The following is a 21,605-nucleotide window of genomic DNA, read 5'->3' on the forward strand; positions in this document are numbered from 1 at the left end:
GTAAATCTGAAGGCTAAAGTACGTAGACCAGACTTGATAACAATAAGCACTTTTTGCCATAAGTTAAAAGTTTTTTTTTTGCTAGCATTTAGATTATAACAAATAATAGTATATATTACTTTTGATCACAGGCTAGTACACAGCTAAACTGAACTACATTTTTCGTTGGTCTAAATATCCACAGCAAAAAACACGGCGGAAAATGTTTGTGTAGAAAATGTTTAAATGTTTAGTAAAGTGACAATCGTTGATAAGTGAAAGTCAACAGATTTACAAGTCATTTGCAAACTTCAGCTAACTAAAAGGAAATATAATAATTATCTCATATAAATGTTTTTGTGGATCACGTTTTCGAAATTTTAAATTTAATTGAAGATGCTAGCTTTTTCTTTTCAAGAGATTGCAGAAGGTCTTCTTCGTTTAAGGCCTCACAATGGCACGTCAACATTCAAACAGATCATTCTATTTGTTTTACTACCTCTAACAAATATAAATTTAATACTTTGCGTCACCTTTTTGTGCAGATTTTAAATTGAAGAACAATATAAGCCCCCTCTCACTAACTCGTGAATTTTCATAGAAACTTGAAAACTTAAGAAGAATATGATAAAATACAGTTTGCAATTTGTTTGTCCGTCTCATTTAACAAATGTGATTTCCAATTTAAATTATTTATTTTTTATCAATTTTTTCCAAGAACCAGAAGAACACATCGAACAAGCCTAAAATTCTGTCAAAATAGAAAATCTGCACAAAACAAATTATAGGAAATTATGACAGTTTACTTGCTGTTTCCCATAATCCATAATCCAAGTGTCAATTTTAATTAGTGTTGGTAAGGTTGGTAATTCAATTCTGTGGGTATTTTATTTTCTTTTTCGTCAAATTGCATCAACAACAAAAATATCTTTGTTCTCTTGAAGTTTTTGTATTCAATCTACTAAACGAATTAGAACACTTTTAATAGCTAATTTGAAAGTAATTAACTTTGTAATTAATTTGAATTCAGTTATTACTTGATTCACTACGAGGTGTGTCGAAGGTTGTTTTTTAAACTTTAAAACTTATTAACTTTCTCAATAGTGCGAGCTGCAATGGCAAGAAGATCTTCAGCTACTGGAGGGGATATTATTGGTACAACAGATGATTTAGATGACTTGGATACTCCTTCCACAGATGGCATCGAAACTGGTTCCCTTGCCATAAAAGAATCTGAACGTATTAAAGAAAAAGGTAAGAAACTGCAGTAAGACTTTAAATAACTTTTTATTACATAACTCCGATTGTTGTATGCGTATTCCAGAACTATGGCAAAGGCCAACAACCCAACGAGTGCTTCCAAACGACGGAACGACAATTCTTCGTTTCGAAATTCCATATGCCCGCATAATGCCACCCAAAAACGAGAATCCCAACATAAAACGCTATGTTGTCTATGATCTGTCGGTTCGTCAGGATTCAGCTGTAATTGATCCGAATCCAGCTACCATTGAAAGACGCTACACGGACTTCCTCAAATTGTACACTAACTTAAAAAAGAATCATCCAACTGCTTTCAATTCAGTTTACTTTCCTAAAAAAGTACTCATGGGAAACTTTTCCCCGGATTTGATTGCCGAACGAAGTGCCGCTTTTGAGGCATTTCTAGATCACATAGTCTCGAAGGCTGTCCTTAGAGAATCGCCTTACTTCTTGCACTTCCTTCAAGATATCGAATTGAGAAAAGCGTGTCAGTTGTTGGACGAACGTCGTAATGAATCGGCTATTCCATTGCTAGAGAATTGTTTCCGCTTGTTGAACAAGATATTCATGGATCGTTCGAAACCTGTATTGTTATTACTTTGTCGACTTGTTGCCGCTTGTACAACTTCACCTGTACCACATCCATCGGCAGATCGATGGGCTGAATTAGCACTGAGGCGCTATGAAACGTTATGTGATACTGATTTGCTGCCTCTTTATATTCCCCTTTTACAAACTTGTTCCCATCTATGGTGAGTTTTTCCTTGTTTTTAATTACTTCTTTATTCTTCAATCCAATAAATTATCAATTAAATCATCGTTTAATTCATATCATGACTCAACTATAGGAAAGACTTCTCTATCTATATCTATAGCTAATACAAAAATTTGAGAGCAAATCGCAAAGGTTACGTGTCGATTTGTATTTTTAAAATAATACGCGTATGACGCAGGTTATTATTTCTATTTTTTTGTTTTTTTTTTTTTTGATTTTCCAATACTCAATGACCCGAATTTGATTTTTCTTTCCCTGTTGTATGGGTTATTCCAAAATCTAAATTTAAATTGCATATTTGCGAAATTTACATATTTGTATTCATTTGCCAGAAATCAATTTATTTCTATTTTCTTTGAAATGTAATTTTCTCAAGTGCTTGTACTGTTTAGATTTATTTTCATATTACTAAAATTCAAACAAAAATTTTGAAAGTACTCGCAATGAGTTGTAGAATTTTAGAAGATAATAGCATTTTTATGAATTCTTATCTCTAGTTCCTTATTCGTTATTTATTTATTTCTTTTTCTTTGTTTTTCCTTTTTTGGAGATAAATAACAATAAAGTTTTTTGCTGTGCAGATAACAAATTTAAAAAAGACATCTTATTTTGTCAATTTTTGTGTATGTTTCTATTTTTTATAGTTGAAAACTTGTCAATGTAAATTTGTTTGCATTTGCCACGAGTTTAACTAAATCAAGAGAGTTATTAATTAACTCGATTTTTGAAGTGAGAAAATAAAATAAATATTTTTAAAAACTCACGCATTAATTGTAAACTAAATTTGAATCACATAAGAGACTTTAGTTAAAACCTTAATATTTTTCTTTTTAGGTGGCAACGAGGACGTGATCAAAAATTGATCACAGATCGCCTTACGGACATGTCGAAAAAAGGGATAAATATAAACAATAGTCCGCCACTGATGAAAGCTATTCACTTGCTCGATCCATTAACTGAAACAATATAATTCTCCTACTCCAACACCCCCTCCACACACACAGAAGTCTATATCATTTTATGTAGTTTAATGTTATGTATTTATTTTATTTTCAAACCAAAATGTATGCATTTTTTTTATTGAATGCTTACGAAAGTTTAGTAGTTTTTTAGGTCATTTACATTGAACACTGTTATTAATTATTTTTATTTTCAAAGTTAATTACATTTTTGGGGAATTTTTATTTAACTAATTTTAATTTGCTTTTAAATGCATTTGACTGAGATTAATAATGAAACTCGAATATATGTAATTTTATATATTAATTTTTCTTTTACTCAAAATTCTGTTACAAATTTTGTGCAATTTTTACAAACATCAATTATTATATACTATATGGACCAGTTTAAAAGCTAATTTTTAGTTTGGTAACACATATTTTAAATGATCTATTATATTATTATGTATAATGTGCACGCAAACAATTAAATAAAAAGAAAAAGAAAATTATAGTATGAATAAGAAAGTATCCGTCAATTTGTAACTGAAACATACACATTTATATTAGATATTAAAACTATTGTAAAACATTACACTCATATATCTTATAGGATACAAATAAATGGTATAATTTATATAAAAACAAAAATTGTTAAAATATTTTCTAGAACTTTAAAAATGGAGTAAGTATAAAGGTAACAGAGAATAAATAGATATTGAAACGATGTAACCTTCTACTTGGAAATATATAAAACCAAATTTTCGCACCAAATAATATTTTATTGTAAGGGAGATGGGCGCATAAATACTAAGTCCGCCTCTGCAGTCGATCCTGAGATTCTAAAACTCTCATAAACCAGCGTGTCTTCTAACTTTAATTCAATATAATGTGATGAACAAAATATTGAATAATAGATCTCTTTTGATTGGTTCTCTTATTGAATCTAGTTCTAAAGGGCAATGTAAACAACTTTATACCTTAATTAATTCTCCATAATGTAAATATTTTTTCATACCAAAGAATGAACTTGTTTAAATTATACAAGACCCGAGTTGTTCATGCATCTTCGTTAAGCATTATTGGCTGCTCAATGTCTAATCAGTTATCTTTAACAGAGGTGTTGATTTAGTCGACATTTTATTTAGTTAGTTTCATAACGTTAAATGGTATGGTTGGGTGATTTTATAATTCTGTTCTGTTTAAAATTGTGTACTACCTAACAATAGTCGGTATATTTTGTATGTAAGTGGTTTAAAAAAGCAACACAGTGGATTTTAGGTCTATGAAACCCTGAATTCGTGAATGAAAATAAGAGTGCAAAGCGAAATTGATTTACAAGTAGTTTAAACTTGCAACGGTCATTATGGACAATGACGTAATAACTGAAAATATAAAATAGTTGTTTACATTCGTTTGAATATTGTATTAAAAACAAACAGCTGCTGCTGTTGGTTGTTGATCAATCATCATCATAATAAGAAGAACCAGTTCTAAAAAATACTACATACTCGTAGTAATAATATGCGCGGTTTTGATTTTTCAAATGATTATTTTTTTATAAAGTGTGGTGATGAACTCAAATGGATGTCAAAGTCTTAAACAAATATTATTAATTAAAGTGATATAAAAAAGGAAAAATGGGGAATAAAATAGCTTGTGGTGGTTCTGAGAAGTATATTTCGACTTGTTGCCAAAAAGATTCATGGTCACCCAAACACCAAAATGAAATTCAATTCAATAATCGGTTTACTTTGCAAACAATTGAATCCAACTTAAATGGTAAGAACAAGTTATATTCTATGCAATCTTAGAGAGGTTTTATTCATCAGTTAATATTATAAAATAAAAGAAAATAATAGTAGATGTAAAGTAATTATTTTATAATTATTGTTTTTTATTTATAAGCGTACCCAATGACCCTTAGAATTCTTTATTTTAATGTGATTTAAGCAATTTGATTATAAACTATGTGTAACTATCTATATACAAATACTTTAATTTAATATCCATAGTCCACATATTGAAGGTAATATACAACAACATTCAAGGGATATTTAATTAGAAAATTCTTATTTTATTCTAAGTTTCTAAAAGATGCACATTTCCTTGTATATGTTTTGCATTTATATAATTTTTAAATAAGCACTTATTTAAAAATTCAAGAGAATAATTTGATTCTGAAAGTACTAAATAATACAATATCTTAGTTAAACCGTTAGGGTGGTTTTATTTCGAGGTGTTACGTCCTCGCTGCAAAATGCGTGCTATATACACTATATACTTCTAATTTTTCACGTTCATACATAATGTATGAGACATGTCCTCGTAAGTGAGTTACTATTTTAGCGTGAATACTCGTAGTTTTCGTTAAAATTTGAATATTAAACGAATATGACTACATACGATGAATGCTGCTCCAAAATATTGTTATAGTGTAAACATCTAGGTCAACTAGGTTATGACATACATATGTATGTACTTATTATATAAATGATTGATGAATGAAGGATTTTTTGGTCTGGTACATATCTGTTAAATAAGCACTCTGTTAAATTAAATTGATAGTTTATAATTATAATTAAATTATAAGTTTATAAGTATCAAAGTTTAACACTTAAACATCCAAAAAATAAATGAATAACAATTAATTAAAAGGTGTTTAGTTCGATAATAAATAAAGATTTAAAAGCCTGAATCTCATTATTTATCTACTATCAGTTGGTAGTTGATGCTCGCAATAGGTTTTCATATTTTGTCAAATATATATAGGTATATACAAATTTGGGTAGGTTTAGAAGACATAATGGGACTTGAAGCTAAGGTATGTTGAGAATGCTAGAAAAAATCTACATGTGTTCACACTAGACTCTTTTGAGAAAAAAAACATTTTGACAAATGACAATTGTATCTCCTTCTCACTTAATAGTTAAAAAAGGGATAGGAAATAGAGATAGACATTTTTATTGTTTTTTGTCAATGAAAGTGAACGAGATAAAATTGCCATTTACAGGAACGGACTTAAATATTAAGTGCACTTGTTGTCAAAATATCAGAGGATCCTATTTTTTCTTCACATGAAAGCTGAATTCCATTGCTCCTTGATTAATAATTTAATATACACATGAATGGAGTGGACCTATACTGTTTTATGCCGAATCATAATGACTAATTTGAGAAAACACTTTTCATGACAAGAATTAATCTTGGAGGATTTGTCAATTTCCTTGAAAAAAAAACTTAGTGGCACAGGCAGGGATTAAACCCAAGACCTCTGGCGTGATAGTCCAACGCACTACCATACCACAAGACTGACTATTCAATGCTTAAAATAATAATAAATATAAAAATAAACATTACTAACCTAGAAAACTAAATTAACTATTTGATTAAAATTGTTCACACCTTTTTAATGTAAAAACAATTTCATTGATGGATAAATGGAGTATGTAATTGTACCTGCTTTACATATTTAATAAACATTCATCAAAAATACATCTGGCTATTTAGTTTAATTTTATTTATTGCAAATGTTTAAAACGTGACATGGGTGAAACTTTGTCTTCTTTTTGATGTTGTCGTCTTGACATTGTAAACAAAATACTTAAAAAAATGTAAGTTATTCATATTTAAAGTTAAATTGAATATATACAAAGAAGAGGATATGTATGAACATTTGGAAAAAGACCCAAATGACGTAAAAGTGCACGAAATGGTACGTGCTTTGTATGACTAACAAAATATAAACAAATATTTTTTTTTTATTGAAAAGATAAAAAGATATTTAAGAGATGAGCATCATATTAAGAAAACAAGTATTAAATTACTCAAAATAATTATTTATAATCCACTATTTCTCTATTGAATTTGATGAGTTATGACGATGATTAGGTTTTTTTTTTTAAACTTGACCCGTCAACCAAAGTTGAATTTAAACATCTTATTCAAAATCATATAACAATTTCGTGCATTTTTTCCAGTTTACGTTTTGTTAAACTCAATGGGTGAGAATGGTATGGTTAGGGTAATTCCTTGACAGTTGTTGCGCCTTTAGAATAGCCGCTTTAGCCGAACTTATAACTTAAGTGAAAATTCGGATACCCGAAACATATTTTCAATCAAATTTTATAATTTTTCATTGAACAAAAACTTTCTTCAGTGAAAAAATTAATCGAATTTGAATTTATTTTTAGAGACTGGAGTGAATTTTTTTTAAAATAAAACAGATACTATTTATGTTTATAGGTTATCTACATAAGACAATCTCCTTTTAAACCGGAACCTATGGCATTCAATTATGTATTTGATTCTTTTTTAAAAACACCACTTATGGCCTTATCATCCTCTTAACGCTTCGATTCTTATCTACATGAAGTAGTAGTAGGTAAATGTTACTTCTTTACTTATAATCGAAAAGTATCTTAAAACATTATCTTGCCTAGCCTACAATTATTATCTCCAAGATACCATTTTAAGATTTGTACTAATAATTATAATTTAAAACTTTATTTAGTCATTCCAACCTCATGCTAGAAGTGTCTTATAATTTATTTGTGTTCCATTAAAATAAAAATGAAATCAAGTCCGAACAAATTCTCCAGACATCAAAAGTTTATATTATAGTGAATTGACAAGCTCACGTTATTGTTAGATATACAAAACACACCTCTTAATGACTTAATAAATTGCATTTATGATCATTCTCCCTCTTACTGCATTTTTGGTTTGCACAACGTTTTTTGAAATGAGGTTGAGGGGAACGTTACACTGCACATTGCACAATCTTAAATCCCATGAGTGTTAAGTTTAAACGTCAATTTAAAAATAATATTTTTGCATGAGGTTTGACGTTTGAGTAATATAAATACAAATATACTTATTCTATGGAATGCATTTATATGCATTAAATGTTTGTTTGTGCGTGACAAATTATGTTAATAGTAACAAGTAAATATTAAAATGTGATTTATTTTGATGATTTATGATTTATTGAGCATCAGTTTCTATTAAAACCACTTGACAGATCTATTGGTGAATTTAACAACCGGAAGACTTTCAATACATGTATATATGTATATAGAAAGGTAGACAATTTTTATGAAAAGTATATCCCCACAATTGCATACAACTCATTGAAATAAAGATAATTGAGATTACTTAAATATATAATAATCTACTAGATTTAAGATATAGAAATTCTTGTTTTCTGTCATCAAATAAATGCAGTCTTCCCACTAAAACACCCACTATAGTGTAATAGTTTTTTTGTTTATTCTGTTTTTTTTTTTTTTGCACTAACCTGAGTTCCATTATAGGAAATTTTTTATAGGAAGTATGTGGGAAGAGATTTTGATGTTATCGTTGGATTACAGACTTATTAGATAGATTTATGTATTTAAGTATGTACTTTAGTGTGTCATAATATGACCTACCAAATATGTTGTTATTGTTTTATAAAAAAATTAAGAACCCTCGAGTGATCTAACTTTTTTACTATGATTATTTGTTATTTTATAAACAAGGGTATATACCTACATAACTATTTTTGAATTGTGTTGAATCCAAAGACATTACTTTTGCTTTAAGTTTTGAGATGTTGATAGTGTATTAAATTATTGTTTCTTGTATTCTTTGGTTTATTTTTTTATTATAATTGGTTATTGATTGATAAATATAAAAATAAAAAAAAAACATGAATGTTTCTATATCTAGTATCTGATTGATAAATATGTAAAATATTTAATGTCTGCACAATTGCAATTAATGTTTTGTGTAAAAGAGTTCCTTGTCAAATTAGAAAAGAAATAAGTAATATTTCTTTCCAAAACAAAATACAAATCGTGATCAGCTTACCTGAGGAGTTTAGATTATAATTTTTTTGTACGGTGAACTGAAGGTAGAGGTTCGTGAAGAAAAGTTCTGAGATTAAAATAAACTAACTAATTTCATTGTTTACAGTTAAAAAAATGAACTTGACTGCCAATGAAGTCCTTAAAGTTGTCTTAACCTGTCTATTGCTTTCCAATCAAGGCAACTACTTTGGAAACTTTACAAGAAAGTTTGCAAAACCAAAGCACTTATGGGACGTCGCGAATCAACTTTTCGTTCGAAAACATTGAAACTCTTGAACAGAATTTTGAGTTATTGAGACAAGTAAAGTAAAGAACTGAATCTGATACATGTTTGCCCTTAGTGTTGACGAAAAGATAAGTTTTTCAACTCTCGTCGAATTTTTGAAATTAGACATTCCACAAACGTTATATGTTTTCCATAGAGACTTAAAAGATCATTTAAGGCAAGAAGAAGTATTAAGTCAGACAATCGGCGGATCACAAGAAATGTCGTTTCTTCGGTGATTACGTTCTTGAAATGCATTAACACTAGAAGGTAAAACATTTTCAGAAATAAGGCTTATTTTAACTTTGAAAGTTACGATAATAAACAGAGATATTATGGATTGGAATTCGTGAAGAAACAAGCATCCATTTAGTTTTCATTAATAATATAAGTGTTTTAATATAAAAATGAAACTTCTTATTGACAAAAATTATAAAGATTCAAATATTATTTTTTTATGAATATTTAAAGTTAAGTAAATATCAATATGGGTTACATATGCAGCTGGATAAATTGTCTATTAGGCTTTTGATCAATACAAAGAATTTTACAAAACAATTATAAAAAACATACAAAAACATACTTTTTCATCAAAATATAAGAATTATTTTAGAATGATCTTAGAATGGAAGCTGCATGTCCAGCACTCTCCATTAGAAGGAATTACTTTCTCGGTAATCCCTTCTTCGATAATACCAGTGAACTGGCAAATATTGACACAAAACGTCTCTCTAACTTTATTAAAAGTACAAAATGGTTTGTTTAAATTCATTACTCTCCCATGAGTAACCTCATTAGTGGTATCACAATGGACCCTTGAGGTCTACGTGTGTCAATGATATCTGGACAGCCACTCTAACCTAACCTAACCTAGAATGGAAAAGAATAAATATCTTAAACTGTCTTGTATACTAAATAATAAAAAAAAAAAAACAAAGTCTAAGCTTTACAAAGGTATTTTACCAAGACTGTATTCACGTAGGACATACATTACGTGAACTGAATCATAAAGCCTTAACCCTAATAAACAAATAATAATCATTGTCACTTCTTGAAAATGTGTAATCTATTTCAGGCCCCTCTGTTATTCATGCATCATAATACAATCGTCACCATACTTTTTCTCCTTGTACGTAATTTAAAATTACAAATTTTTTTATTAGCGCCAGTGGTTTACTCATGACATCATAATTAGTAACGTGAATTTAAAAGCTTATTCAACTTATAACTGTGTAATTTCCGAAATATTCTTGAATCATAAACATCAAGGGTCATCTTTTCTTTTCCGTTTCTTGTTGAATACATTGCACATGAATCATCCCAGGGATGTCAATCGAAACAGTACTTATAGTAGATACCGAACTGTTAAACAACAAACCACTGATTGATTGATTGAACGACAGCCGGATCATTCGCACAACATAAAGCAAATATACTTTGAATAAAAAGTGTAAAATGTGTCTTTGTATATTCTTTTCCGGTGTAGGATTAAGATAATGAACGATCTCAGCGCAAAATAAGATTTTCTAATTAGAACAATTTTTTATATTGCATCTGATGCAAATAATTGTTGCTATTTAAAAAGCTTTGTAATTTAAACTGAAATCGTATTTAATTTTGTCAAGTTTTTTTAATTCTTTTTAGAAAAAATGAGAAGACTATTTTATGGAAAAAGTCAATGCAATTTCACAATTTTATCTTGAAAAATGTATACCATAAAATCCAAAACAGAATTGAATTCATTAACTATACAACTATAATTTAATTTGTACACTAATGGTGGCTTCGCAGATGCAGCGGTGAAGATTATACGCCACAAACCGAATTCTTCTTTATATCTGCATTATGGCATTTCCTATAATTTGCATTTGAAAAAACTTTTCCATGTTTGGTCTACTATCTGATTTCCATTCATGGGATTTAATTATATTGTATCTTCTTTTGAAAGTGCAGAACAGTGTAAATAAACCATAATAACATCTATCTATTCACAGATGTCAAAATATGAATGTGCAATTTCAATTTAATTCGATTCAATTTAAACCATACTATACAATATAGTGTGTGGGCCCCATTTAGACGAATCTATAGTTATTTTAAACAATAATTTCAACCCTGTCTGGCGTTTTAATACGGAAATAATTTGACGCCTGCTCTTGCAGACCCAATCAATAGTGATCTCATGTTTCTAAAAACAACCACGCGCCAATAATATGAATGAATCCGTGTTTCTGTTTACCCACTTCCACTTGACAATGCAATGGGTTACCCTTGAAATTGGCAATGACACTTTCTTGTTTACACTTTCAAACTATTCAAAGGGTTGTTGCCGTTGCTAATGATGATGAGTTTTAACGTACATACGTACCCATTAGTGCGGGAAGATCATTTTAAAATGTGTTCGTTTTCTTTTTTAACTATAAATGCAGATATAGTATATAATTACAATTGCAACTGATTTAAGTTTAAATAGAAGTGAAAAAGCATCTGATCGATGATGTTGATGTTTTGAATATTATACTATATATAGTAAATATTATTTATCTACGTTCCGCAAACTGGAGAAGAATAATTTTAATGAATAGAGTTTCTGTATTCAGTTGTGATCAGATATAAAATATTTTTGCCAGTCAGTTTTTGTCTTTGCTAGTCGGCGGCGGTGGTGGTAAAATAGTGCGCCAATCATAAGAGACATATTAAGTGCTAAGTGTTTTTCGATTTTGAATTTTAAATTTTCTTAATTTTCCTGTTTCCTCAAAAGTGTTTTAGTTAAAAGATACAAATACATCATTTGAATAAATAAATTGGTGTAATTTTTTGTTAAATTTTGTGATAAAATTATTTTTTGATTGTGATATTATTTTGAAAATAATTTTAAACAACTAAAACTATAACTATGGGATCGTACTGGTTTCATGATTATATTCCTTCATGGGTAAATCGCTGGCGCCCTGCTCCAAGACCCGCCTTCATACAACGTTGGCCAACTCCTAATTGTAACTATATCTATTATTTATGGTCTTATTCAATGATTTATTACTGTTCAACTTGCATTTCAAATATAACACTTTATAACCATTCTTATGGTCTACTGAGCGACCGACGGCGACGGCCGGCAAGTGGGCGATATTTCCGTAAATGACATAATAGTAAAATTATTAAAGGAAACCAAAAACCAGTAACAATAAATTAATCTTCTTTTTTGATCGAGGTGATATTTTTTTGGCAAAAGATATTTAGATACACAAACAATAGATACGTTTGTATTTATATAAATTCGTTTTTTTATTATTATTGTTTATATTTTGTTATGATTTTCGTTTTGGATTTTATACGCTAGTTTAGAATTGTGACGTAGGGCGTATGCGCAACATAATTTTACCTTGAAACTGAAAGTGTATTTCTTACTCATTGTTCAATTATGTGTTGTCGATCTTATGGGGTTGAGTATTTTGTGTTGTTCTGGTTACGTTAGAGAACTTGTTTCATTATTAATTTATGTTTGAGAGGTATATCAGATTTGAAAAAAGGAACATTTATCTTTTTATTATTAGCTTCAGAGCAGAGAATGACCTTTGAACTTTTGTTAAGTGCGAAATTATATTTGAAGATGATTTCCTTTCTACCTGGGTTTTGATTATAAAATGTTGGGACTGGTTTAAACAGCTTTATCTTTTTGTTTTAACGCTATGGGATAGGAATGTAAGTCTTAAAAAAACTTAAATTCATAGGTAGAAATATTCGTTGCACATCTTTAAATTATATTAAATATTTATTTTTATATTTTATAAATCTTATAATTAAATTTTAAAGGAATATCTATATAATTTTTTTCACAATTTAGGGATGCGGCCAACCTTGTAAGCGTGAGATTTTAAGACCACCAGAATTTTGAATATCTTGAACGATATAAATACATAAATATATCACTTAATCGTGTTAGTTAAAATCAATGTTGAAAATAAAAATATTGAAATGTAAAACATTTCCAAAAATTAAAATTGATTATATTAAAAATGTGAATTATGAGTTTCTTTTGACAAAGTTTTAAATCAGAGCAAAAAAAAGATTAATTTCGTAGATGAGCTAACACAAATAATTCTTAATCCTTAAATCAACACTATAAGTTTTGAAAATGATTATCACACAATGTCTATGTTTATATTTTCAAAAACAATCACCACTCTCCAAAAATATGGTATTTTCTTTTGGTATTTTTTTTTCTCACACTAAATAAACATTCTCATTCCCCCTCCTTACAAAAAAAAACATTATGATCCTACACAAAGCGGTTTATGTTAATTTCTTAATTTAAAATATTAAGAAAACTTAATTTTACTGGGGAAAATTAATTGAATTTTTTTATTATTCTTTGAAAATTTTGAAGAATTATAATTGAAGCGACCTAAGGACAAGCAATAACACTTAAATCTTTTAAATCGATATGGGAAAAATGCCAACAAGAAAAACTATAAAGGAAATGTGCAATTAGTCTTTGTTGGTATTCGATGTTTTCGAATAAAATAAAACAACAAAATACTACTAAATATTTTAATTCCATGCCACTACAATAAACGAATGGATACAAATAAATTTCTTGTTTTGTTTTAAATCTTAATTTTAGATCATTTAGGTACTCTCGAAAGTTTTTGTTTGCGTAATGAAAAACTATAAATTCAAAACACTTAAATCGAATTTTCCAGCCAAATATAATTTTATGCAATTATTATGGTTTTATGACTATAGTTTCGGTTTTTTGAATTATAGAAATTATACGTATGCCTTTAGTCCAACCACTTATATTGAAACAAAAATGGTGTTTCTATGATATTTATTATTTTTATTGGTTGAAAAATGTTGTTAATTGCATTTTTATGGCCAACCTTGTAATTAATGGAAAGTAAGTTGGAAATTGCCAGCATACTTTTTGACCAAATTCAATTTTTAACTTAATTTTATGTGCAACCTTAGAATTATTAAAATTAACTTTCATAAATGTGTTGCATTAATTCCTCTAAATTAAATCAAATTTTAATGTCGATTTATTGAGGAATTTTAGGAAAGTTGCAATAAGTCAGCTATCGTATACTTTATAAAAATATGTAACGGTTTTTAAGCTGAAAGTTCAAAATACCTAAATATGTCACGTTTTAAAATAATTTTAGTAAAGATGAAAAAATATCTCTGCTTAATTAACATTACTGAAGCCTCGAAAACATAAATTCTGCTAAAAAATACTTCCTTATTATTTTCTTTAATTAGTGACCTTATTCTTCTATTTGATTGTGAATTTAGTTTTTTTGATTGGGTCTATTAATATAGAAAGAAATGTTACTGAAAAATAATTACAGTTTAAATATTGAGGAATACATTTTGAACACACCTGCTACAGTCATAAATACAAATTAAACTTTGTATGTTCAACTTTCAAACTTTTCTTTTCAAATGAAAACTATAACTAACTATGTTTAGTTTAATTCTGTATTTTTGAAATCCGAAATTGTTACATAATAAAAGATTTTTAAAAAAGTAGCAAGACAATGGTTATTTGCTTTTTATTAAAACAAATATTAAACCATGGGCGCTTATTTGAATTCAAAGTCAAAAATGTGATAAATTTTATAACTTCATATTTTTCATATAATTTCAATAAAAATGTTAAAACATCTCCAATTTACGTAATGTTATAACGGGAGCCTTAAAAACAGAATTCTGTATTTTTTTTTTGATAATTTTACATACATTTATTGATGTGCTGCAGCTTTTTGGTTTTCCATTCAGCGATCTCAAGAAATGTACATTTTTAAATAATGTATTCTTAGAACTGGACCTGTTTAAATATAAGTTGGGTACAAGTTAAAGTTTCTACACTTTTTGATTTGAATATTGATATTAAATGTATTAAAAATTATTATGTATTCAACTTATTCATAACTAGTCTTAAGGCAAGACGCTTTCGAGTTTTAAGATTTTCACTTATTTTTTTGATTAGATTTGATTTAATTGACAATAAGAACTCCTTTAACTTAGTTTTAAAGAAACCCAAGAATATGGCACATACTTTTGCACCAAAAGTCAGTACCAATTACAATTATTATTTTCTGTTTTAAATTAAAAAAAAATCATTGATGATTTTTTATTTTCATTATTGAATCAATATAATTTTCAAGGTTTAACAATAAGCTAATTTTTATGGTTTTTGTACGATGATCTAGCCTCTAAAGCACAATTAATTTGTTTTATTTAGGTCTTAAGTTTTCAAAGTTAATGTGTAAATGGCTCAAAATCACCAAGGTGCAGAATTTGCTTTGCTAGTAATTTAATGTCTTAAATCTTGACAATTAAAAAAAAACGGTGAATAAAACACTAAAACTAACTTGTGTGTCCATTAATCAATATATTTTATTAATAAAGTGAATTTTAAATGAAATCAATATACAAGCATAAAAAATCATTTTGGGAACGCGTCCTAATTTACAATCTTCAAATAAAGTCCAAAATATAATTGAAAAATTTAAGGTATTTAACCCCTGTCATTACTCAATACACCGTGTTTTTTATAGAAAATTTAATTTTAGAGAGGATACTAAAAGATTATTTATTTTTAAATATAAAAATACAAAAAAAGTTTGTCCAATACCGCAGAAATCATTTCAGTGAACATATCGATAATCGATGAAAAACAATTTGAAGTAAATCCAGCCATTCGGTGTCAAACGTCAGTCGAGGAAGAGAACAATAACAAAGCCGTCTTTGAGAATATTTTTCGTTAAATAAATTATATCTAAATGCTAAGTACCTTTCAATAGTCCGTCATTCCGTGAACGTATTTATTACGTTTTTATTATTATTAATTATTGATGATTTTCTTTTTTACAACTCGAAATAACAATGAAACCTCAAATATGTTTCTATTGACAAAGTCAGATCGCATTTAAGAAGGCCGCCGTATAATCAAAGGGCGCTCTTATTTGAAATCGTCATTTCGTGAACATTCATTTCGGGAACGTTCCCGAACATGGTTTGACGTATTTTCCTGGTAGAAGATTTTATATGTATTGTTATTATGTTCATAATAGACCCATGTTATAAATCAAAGCTTAAATTATGTGCTTTGTTTTGTTCTTGTTGATTTTATCAAATTTAGAAAAACGTTCTCGAATTGATGGTTTTATAAGATATTTAATACTAAAAAAATATTTCTAATAAAGTATAGAATTCTGTGCGCTGCCCTGTCAAAGTTTATTAATATACACATTTTAAAACAGTATAAGCTAAAAGTCATCATTTTAGCTTGCAATTTTGTTCGTCATAAACCCAATTTTGAAATTTACAGCCTTGGTGATTTTAAGCCAAATATGTAGCCCTTAACGTTTTTAGCTTATGTATAAAACAACTGATATTTTTTTTTCTTAATACGTAAATGAATTTAAAGTGAGTCTTTAAAGTTTATTTTGCACGGAAGTAAAATCATTCACTTTACTTTTTTCTTTTAAAGAAATTGGTTAATTGATTTTGACTTTGATATATTAAAAAAAACTGTTTAAAACATAACATAGTATTACATTTCACTTTTTTAAAGTATAATGAGAGCAATTTTTGAAACTAAACTTGGTCTTATTTCACATGACCATATTGAATCTTAAATCTTAAAAAAGCCTTCTTTTTTTTATAAATATGTTTTATTATATTTTTTAAATTTTAACATAATGTAGATTGCATATCGTCTGAAGACATTTAAATTGTGTTCTCTTTTGAAACAAAGGATGTAGGTTAGGTACTGAAATGGCCCAACTGATGCACTTTATTCAAATTGTTATTATTTTAAAATTTGAAACTTAGAATCCCACAAAATTCTTACTTATGTCTTGTACCACACCAGAAACACGTTTCATCTATTTACTTTAATTTGACTTTAAACAACAATATGTTAGGTTTTAACTCCTAAAAGGCCTGTTTATAGTCAAAAATCAATTTAACATTGTTTAATAAAAAAAATATTCAAAATATTCGCATACTTCAAGAAGAGTGTACACAAGCTTGAAACATTACAATATAGGTAGGTATAAAGTAAACAATCGGAATTTCGCAAACAAAAATATTACAAACAAACAAGAATCACGGAATTATTGATGAGTAATAATAATAATTATAAAGGCACTGTTGTAATTTTAAATTAAACATATAATGTAAGTAATCTGTAATAATTTTCTTGTGTAAAAATGATTATACTGCAAAATAAACAAACATTTTAAATTTATACGTACATATATTTCACATCTTAAACATACTCTTCTTTCTATTTAAATAAAATCAAATTCCCAAAAATATGCATTCATCTTTCTTAGATATTTATTAGATAATTATTGTGGAATAGGGTGGCCCATATATAAAATCACATAATTGCCTCAAATAATTTATATTGACAACCAAGCTGACAGTGAATTCATATGAACTGTTAGCTGTCAAATATCAGTGATAAGAAACAAGTTATTCTCGGATTGAAATACACTTTTGTAGTTGAAAAACACATTTTTTCATCCAAGGAATGTTTTTAACAAACTTTTGAACAAACAATCAATAAACTTGAATGATTTTACATTTTCGTGATCCAGAAAAATTCCAAACCTCATCAATGCCAGTTCTTCACCTTAAAAGAGAAATCGAAATGAGAATAAAAACTAAAGGTTTGCACCTAGTTGAAAAAATTAAATAATGTTCGAACCACCCTAATATGTACCTATATGCAGAAAATATCTTTTGTGCCAATCGATTTCTTTTATTTAATGGAAAAAATTCTTGAAATTCTCATATCCGAAATAACCAATCAATTTCAATTGTAACACTGCTATGAGATCATACCCTACCCAAGAAGCCAAACAAATCATTTTCAATATAGCGAGCGCCAAGCGGACCTAATTTTAGATTCAATGCGGTGTGGTGTGATGATGCATTAATAGATCACTCTTTTGTTGTTTGAATTCACTTTACATAAAATGATTCGATTGTTACAATAAAAATTGCCTGTTTATGCAAATGCAAGTTGTTGATTGATATAAATTAAAAATTACTTGTTATCATTATTGGATCATTTAAAATCATTTAAAAATAAAAAAATACATAAAATTAATCATATTTCGAAATGTTTTTTTTTGCAGATACGCCAGGGGAAGATGTTTTGGGGGTGCTTAACGTTGACATGTGCTTTGATGAGAATTCCAATGATCACCATACAAATCGCTTTGTAACATCACATGAATATTTGATCGTACGTCGAGGGGAGCCATTCCGCCTGAGGATTTCCTTTAACCGTCCCTATGACGCGAATAAGGATGCTATTAGTTTTATGTTTACCATTGCTGATGATAAGAAACCTAGTCCAGGGCATGGTACTCTTGTGGGGATTACCCCATTCAAGGACGATAAGAATCTGGGAGACATTTTCGAGTGGGGTGTCATAATTGATTATGTCCAGGGAAATTCCATGTCAGTGCTGATCAAGCCCGCTGTCACTTGTCCCGTGACGCAATGGAAATTAGACATCGATACAAAACTACTCGGACGTTCATCACGATCACACTCAATCCAGACTCCAATTTACATTCTTTTTAATCCATGGTGTCGAGATGACCAAGTGTTTTTGGATAACCGCGAAGAAAGGAAGGAATACCTTCTGAATGATACAACTCTTATTTGGAGAGGATCTTACAATCGCATGAGACCATCGGTGTGGAAGATCGGGCAATTCGAGCGATATATTTTGGAATGCTCGATTAAACTGATCGCAACAGTGGGAAAGGTTCCAGCAGCCCACCGAGGAGATCCCGTCCGAGTAGCCAGAGCTCTTTCGGCTGCCGTCAATTCGGTTGATGATGACGGAGTTATGTTGGGAAATTGGACAGAGGACTTCTCTGGTGGTATTCCACCAACAAAATGGATTGGATCGGTGGAAATTCTTCAGGAATTTTATAGAACTCAAAAACCTGTGAAATTTGCACAATGTTGGAATTTCTCCGGAGTTCTTACAACTGTTGCCAGGGCTTTGGGTATGCCCTCAAGAATTGTCACAAACTACTCATCCGCTCATGATACTCAAGGTTCCTTGACGGTAGATATTTTCATCGATCAAAACAACAGAAAAATGGAGGAAGAGACATCGGATTCTATATGGAATTATCACGTATGGAATGAAATATGGATGGATCGTCCTGATTTGGGGGTGGGTCCGAACGGTTCCTACGGAGGCTGGCAGGCAGTAGATGCCACCCCACAGGAATCTTCCGATGAAATGTATCGATGTGGACCAGCTTCAGTGGCTGCTGTTAAACAAGGAGAAATTCTTCGACCTTATGATTGTGGATTCTTGTACTCGGAGGTAAATGCCGACAAGGTCTATTGGCGATATAATGGACCGTTCCAACCAATTAAACTGATTCGCAAAGACGCACTTGCCATCGGCCATTTGATAAGTACCAAAGCTGTTGGAAAATGGACTAGAGAAGATATTACAAATACGTATAAGTTTGAAGAGAAAACGGAAGAAGAACGAAATACCATGGTGAAGGCGTTGAAACAGTCTCGACATGCTTTCAGTCGTTACTATCTCAATGATAATTTCAATGAAGTTGAATTTGATATGCAGTTGAAGGATGATATAAAAATAGGAGAGAACTTCACAGTTGTTGTGAAAATCACAAACAAATCAAAGGAAAAAGAGCACATAGCTGCAGGGTATCTAAATGCCGATACAGTACTTTATACTGGTCTTAATAATGCCGAAGTCAAATCGATTGGTTTCGAGGTAGAACTTAAACCAGATACATCGGAATATGTTAGAATGGAAGTTAACTTTGATGATTATTATGCAAAACTTCTCCCAGAGGTAAGTTTTTGTGGTTTTTGAAAAAATATTCATATTTTAAAACTTTGTTTCGCTTAGGCTGCCTTTAATATTTCCTGCTCGGGTAAGGTTAAGGGAACCGACTGGGAATACTTTGCTCAAGATGATTTCCGTGTACGCAAACCGGACATAAAGTTCTCATTCCAGGGCAAAGTTATAGCCAAAGAATCTGTGGATGTTATTGTTCGACTTACAAATCCACTACCTATTCCCCTGAAGAAGGGTTTGTTCTATATTGAAGGACCGGGAATTGAGAAATCTTTGAGATTCAAGGTAAATTTATTAAAAAAAACTTTAGTTGAAATTTTACTATTTTCTTCACACAATTTTTTTCTCTAGATTGCTGAAATACCTGTTGGAGGAACAGCAGCTTCTACGTTTAAATTTATTCCTCCATATTCTGGTCGAGGAACTCTCATAGGCAAATTTAATTCCAAGGAATTAGACGATGTTGATGGTTATTTACATTTTGAAATTGAACCTAGACCCGAAGATATTATAATGAACGAAAGTAATGTAACGAGAACAGAAGCAATCGTTCGAAGAACAGATGTGATTCCTTAAAATACTCGAAATTTACTTTTTTTGATAACAAATTAATAATACATTAGTTTTTAAGTTTTTAATTGTTAATATTGTTATAATTTATATTAATTTTAAGTACAATCTAATGAATGAAGTAAATTTACTTGGCGCAATAAAATTTGTTACAGATATTAATGCTTGCTTATTTTATAAGAATAACAATTGAATTATTTTTTTAAATACACGATAAAACGCTTAATTCCTTTTGTAGTTTTAATACGAGTATTTTATTCTCAGAAAGGTCATCGTTTCCAGGCTTCTTGTAAACTAGGCTATTTAGTTTTGAGGGCTTCGTCTCCGTATTTCCAATCCCAATTTTTTAAAATAAGGCTCGGTTTTCAACTGCCCTAGAGCCCGTGCAGATTTTGTATGGATTCAAGCTCAAGTCTTCAAAGAAAACGCAATGATGAAAAAACAATTTTCTGATTTACACTAGTAATTTGGAAAAGCAGATTGAACTAGTGACAGCTAATTTGACAGATACAATTGAACAGTGTTAAAATTTATGATGATCGATATGGAACACTTGAGAAACGTTACTCTAGCAAGGTCGTAGTAAAATCTAGTTGTTTGTGTTACATTCAAAAATTCATATACAACTTAATAAGTCAGCTTCCCAGAGCAGAGAATGCAGCATTTTTAGTTTAGAGACACAAGTAATGGACTACCAACTCGGCAAAACTATGAAAAATTGAAACTTTCTAGGTCCAAAAATTAATGTTTGTGTCTTAGAGCAAAAAGTATATTTTTTTTACAACTTCTGCAACTAAAAGAGCTAGTTACCTTTCTTCAGCCTTAATTTTGAATCACCCTTATCAAAAAGAGTTAATTTATCGATTAAAGGTTGAAAAATACGGTCTTTTTTAACAACTGAGGTCATAGATCATTGATTTGCCAAAAAAGATTTTTAATTGTTTTTTGTTATGATTAAACTATGATATTTATTTAATATCAAATAATAGTTGAAAATTTTGAATTTTTCGAAATACTTCGATGCAAAAGTTTGAAAAATCTTATATGCATGTCTAGTTGAACTTAACTAAACAAT

At 29.3% G+C, this 21,605-nt stretch overlaps 2 protein-coding genes across 4 annotated transcripts; both read left to right on the top strand.

Moving 5' to 3' along the window:
• Positions 1-836: 836 nt before the first annotated feature.
• On the top strand, positions 837-3,568 carry LOC129951913 (sorting nexin-21). Of its 2 annotated transcripts, none has more exons than XM_056064272.1 (4): positions 837-978; positions 1,084-1,233; positions 1,304-1,994; positions 2,852-3,567. In XM_056064272.1, coding segments are annotated over exons 1-4 (978 nt in total). In that variant the 5' UTR covers positions 837-977; the 3' UTR covers positions 2,988-3,567. The 2 variants fall into 2 exon arrangements, with proteins under 2 accessions (XP_055920247.1, XP_055920248.1); XM_056064273.1 differs by having other exon boundaries at positions 894-1,033; positions 2,852-3,568.
• Positions 3,569-4,076: 508 nt separating this feature from the next.
• Positions 4,077-20,756, top strand: LOC129949496 (annulin). 2 transcript variants are annotated; one of them, XM_056060995.1, is made up of 4 exons: positions 4,077-4,737; positions 18,231-19,954; positions 20,012-20,245; positions 20,312-20,756. In XM_056060995.1, exons 1-4 carry the CDS (start codon positions 4,596-4,598, stop codon positions 20,534-20,536), a joined length of 2,325 nt encoding a protein of 774 aa, XP_055916970.1. In that variant the 5' UTR covers positions 4,077-4,595; the 3' UTR covers positions 20,537-20,756. The 2 variants fall into 2 exon arrangements, with proteins under 2 accessions (XP_055916970.1, XP_055916971.1); XM_056060996.1 differs by lacking the exon at positions 4,077-4,737 and adding an exon at positions 11,605-12,068.
• The last annotated feature ends 849 nt before the right edge of the window (positions 20,757-21,605 follow it).

Source organism: Eupeodes corollae, chromosome 3, assembly GCF_945859685.1.
Source record: "Eupeodes corollae chromosome 3, idEupCoro1.1, whole genome shotgun sequence".
NCBI lineage: Eukaryota > Metazoa > Arthropoda > Insecta > Diptera > Syrphidae > Eupeodes > Eupeodes corollae.

Excerpts from the sequence above, each read along its gene's own strand:
- LOC129949496 (XM_056060995.1), top strand. The coding sequence starts at position 4,596 with ATGGGGAATAAAATAGCTTGTGGTGGTTCTGAGAAGTATATTTCGACT. Across the intron at positions 4,738-18,230 it reads AATTGAATCCAACTTAAATG|ATACGCCAGGGGAAGATGTT; the intron begins GTAAGAACAAGT and ends TTTTTTTTGCAG. Across the intron at positions 19,955-20,011 it reads ATGCAAAACTTCTCCCAGAG|GCTGCCTTTAATATTTCCTG; the intron begins GTAAGTTTTTGT and ends TGTTTCGCTTAG.
- LOC129951913 (XM_056064272.1), top strand. Across the intron at positions 1,234-1,303 it reads TGAACGTATTAAAGAAAAAG|AACTATGGCAAAGGCCAACA; the intron begins GTAAGAAACTGC and ends TGCGTATTCCAG. Across the intron at positions 1,995-2,851 it reads CAAACTTGTTCCCATCTATG|GTGGCAACGAGGACGTGATC; the intron begins GTGAGTTTTTCC and ends TTTTCTTTTTAG.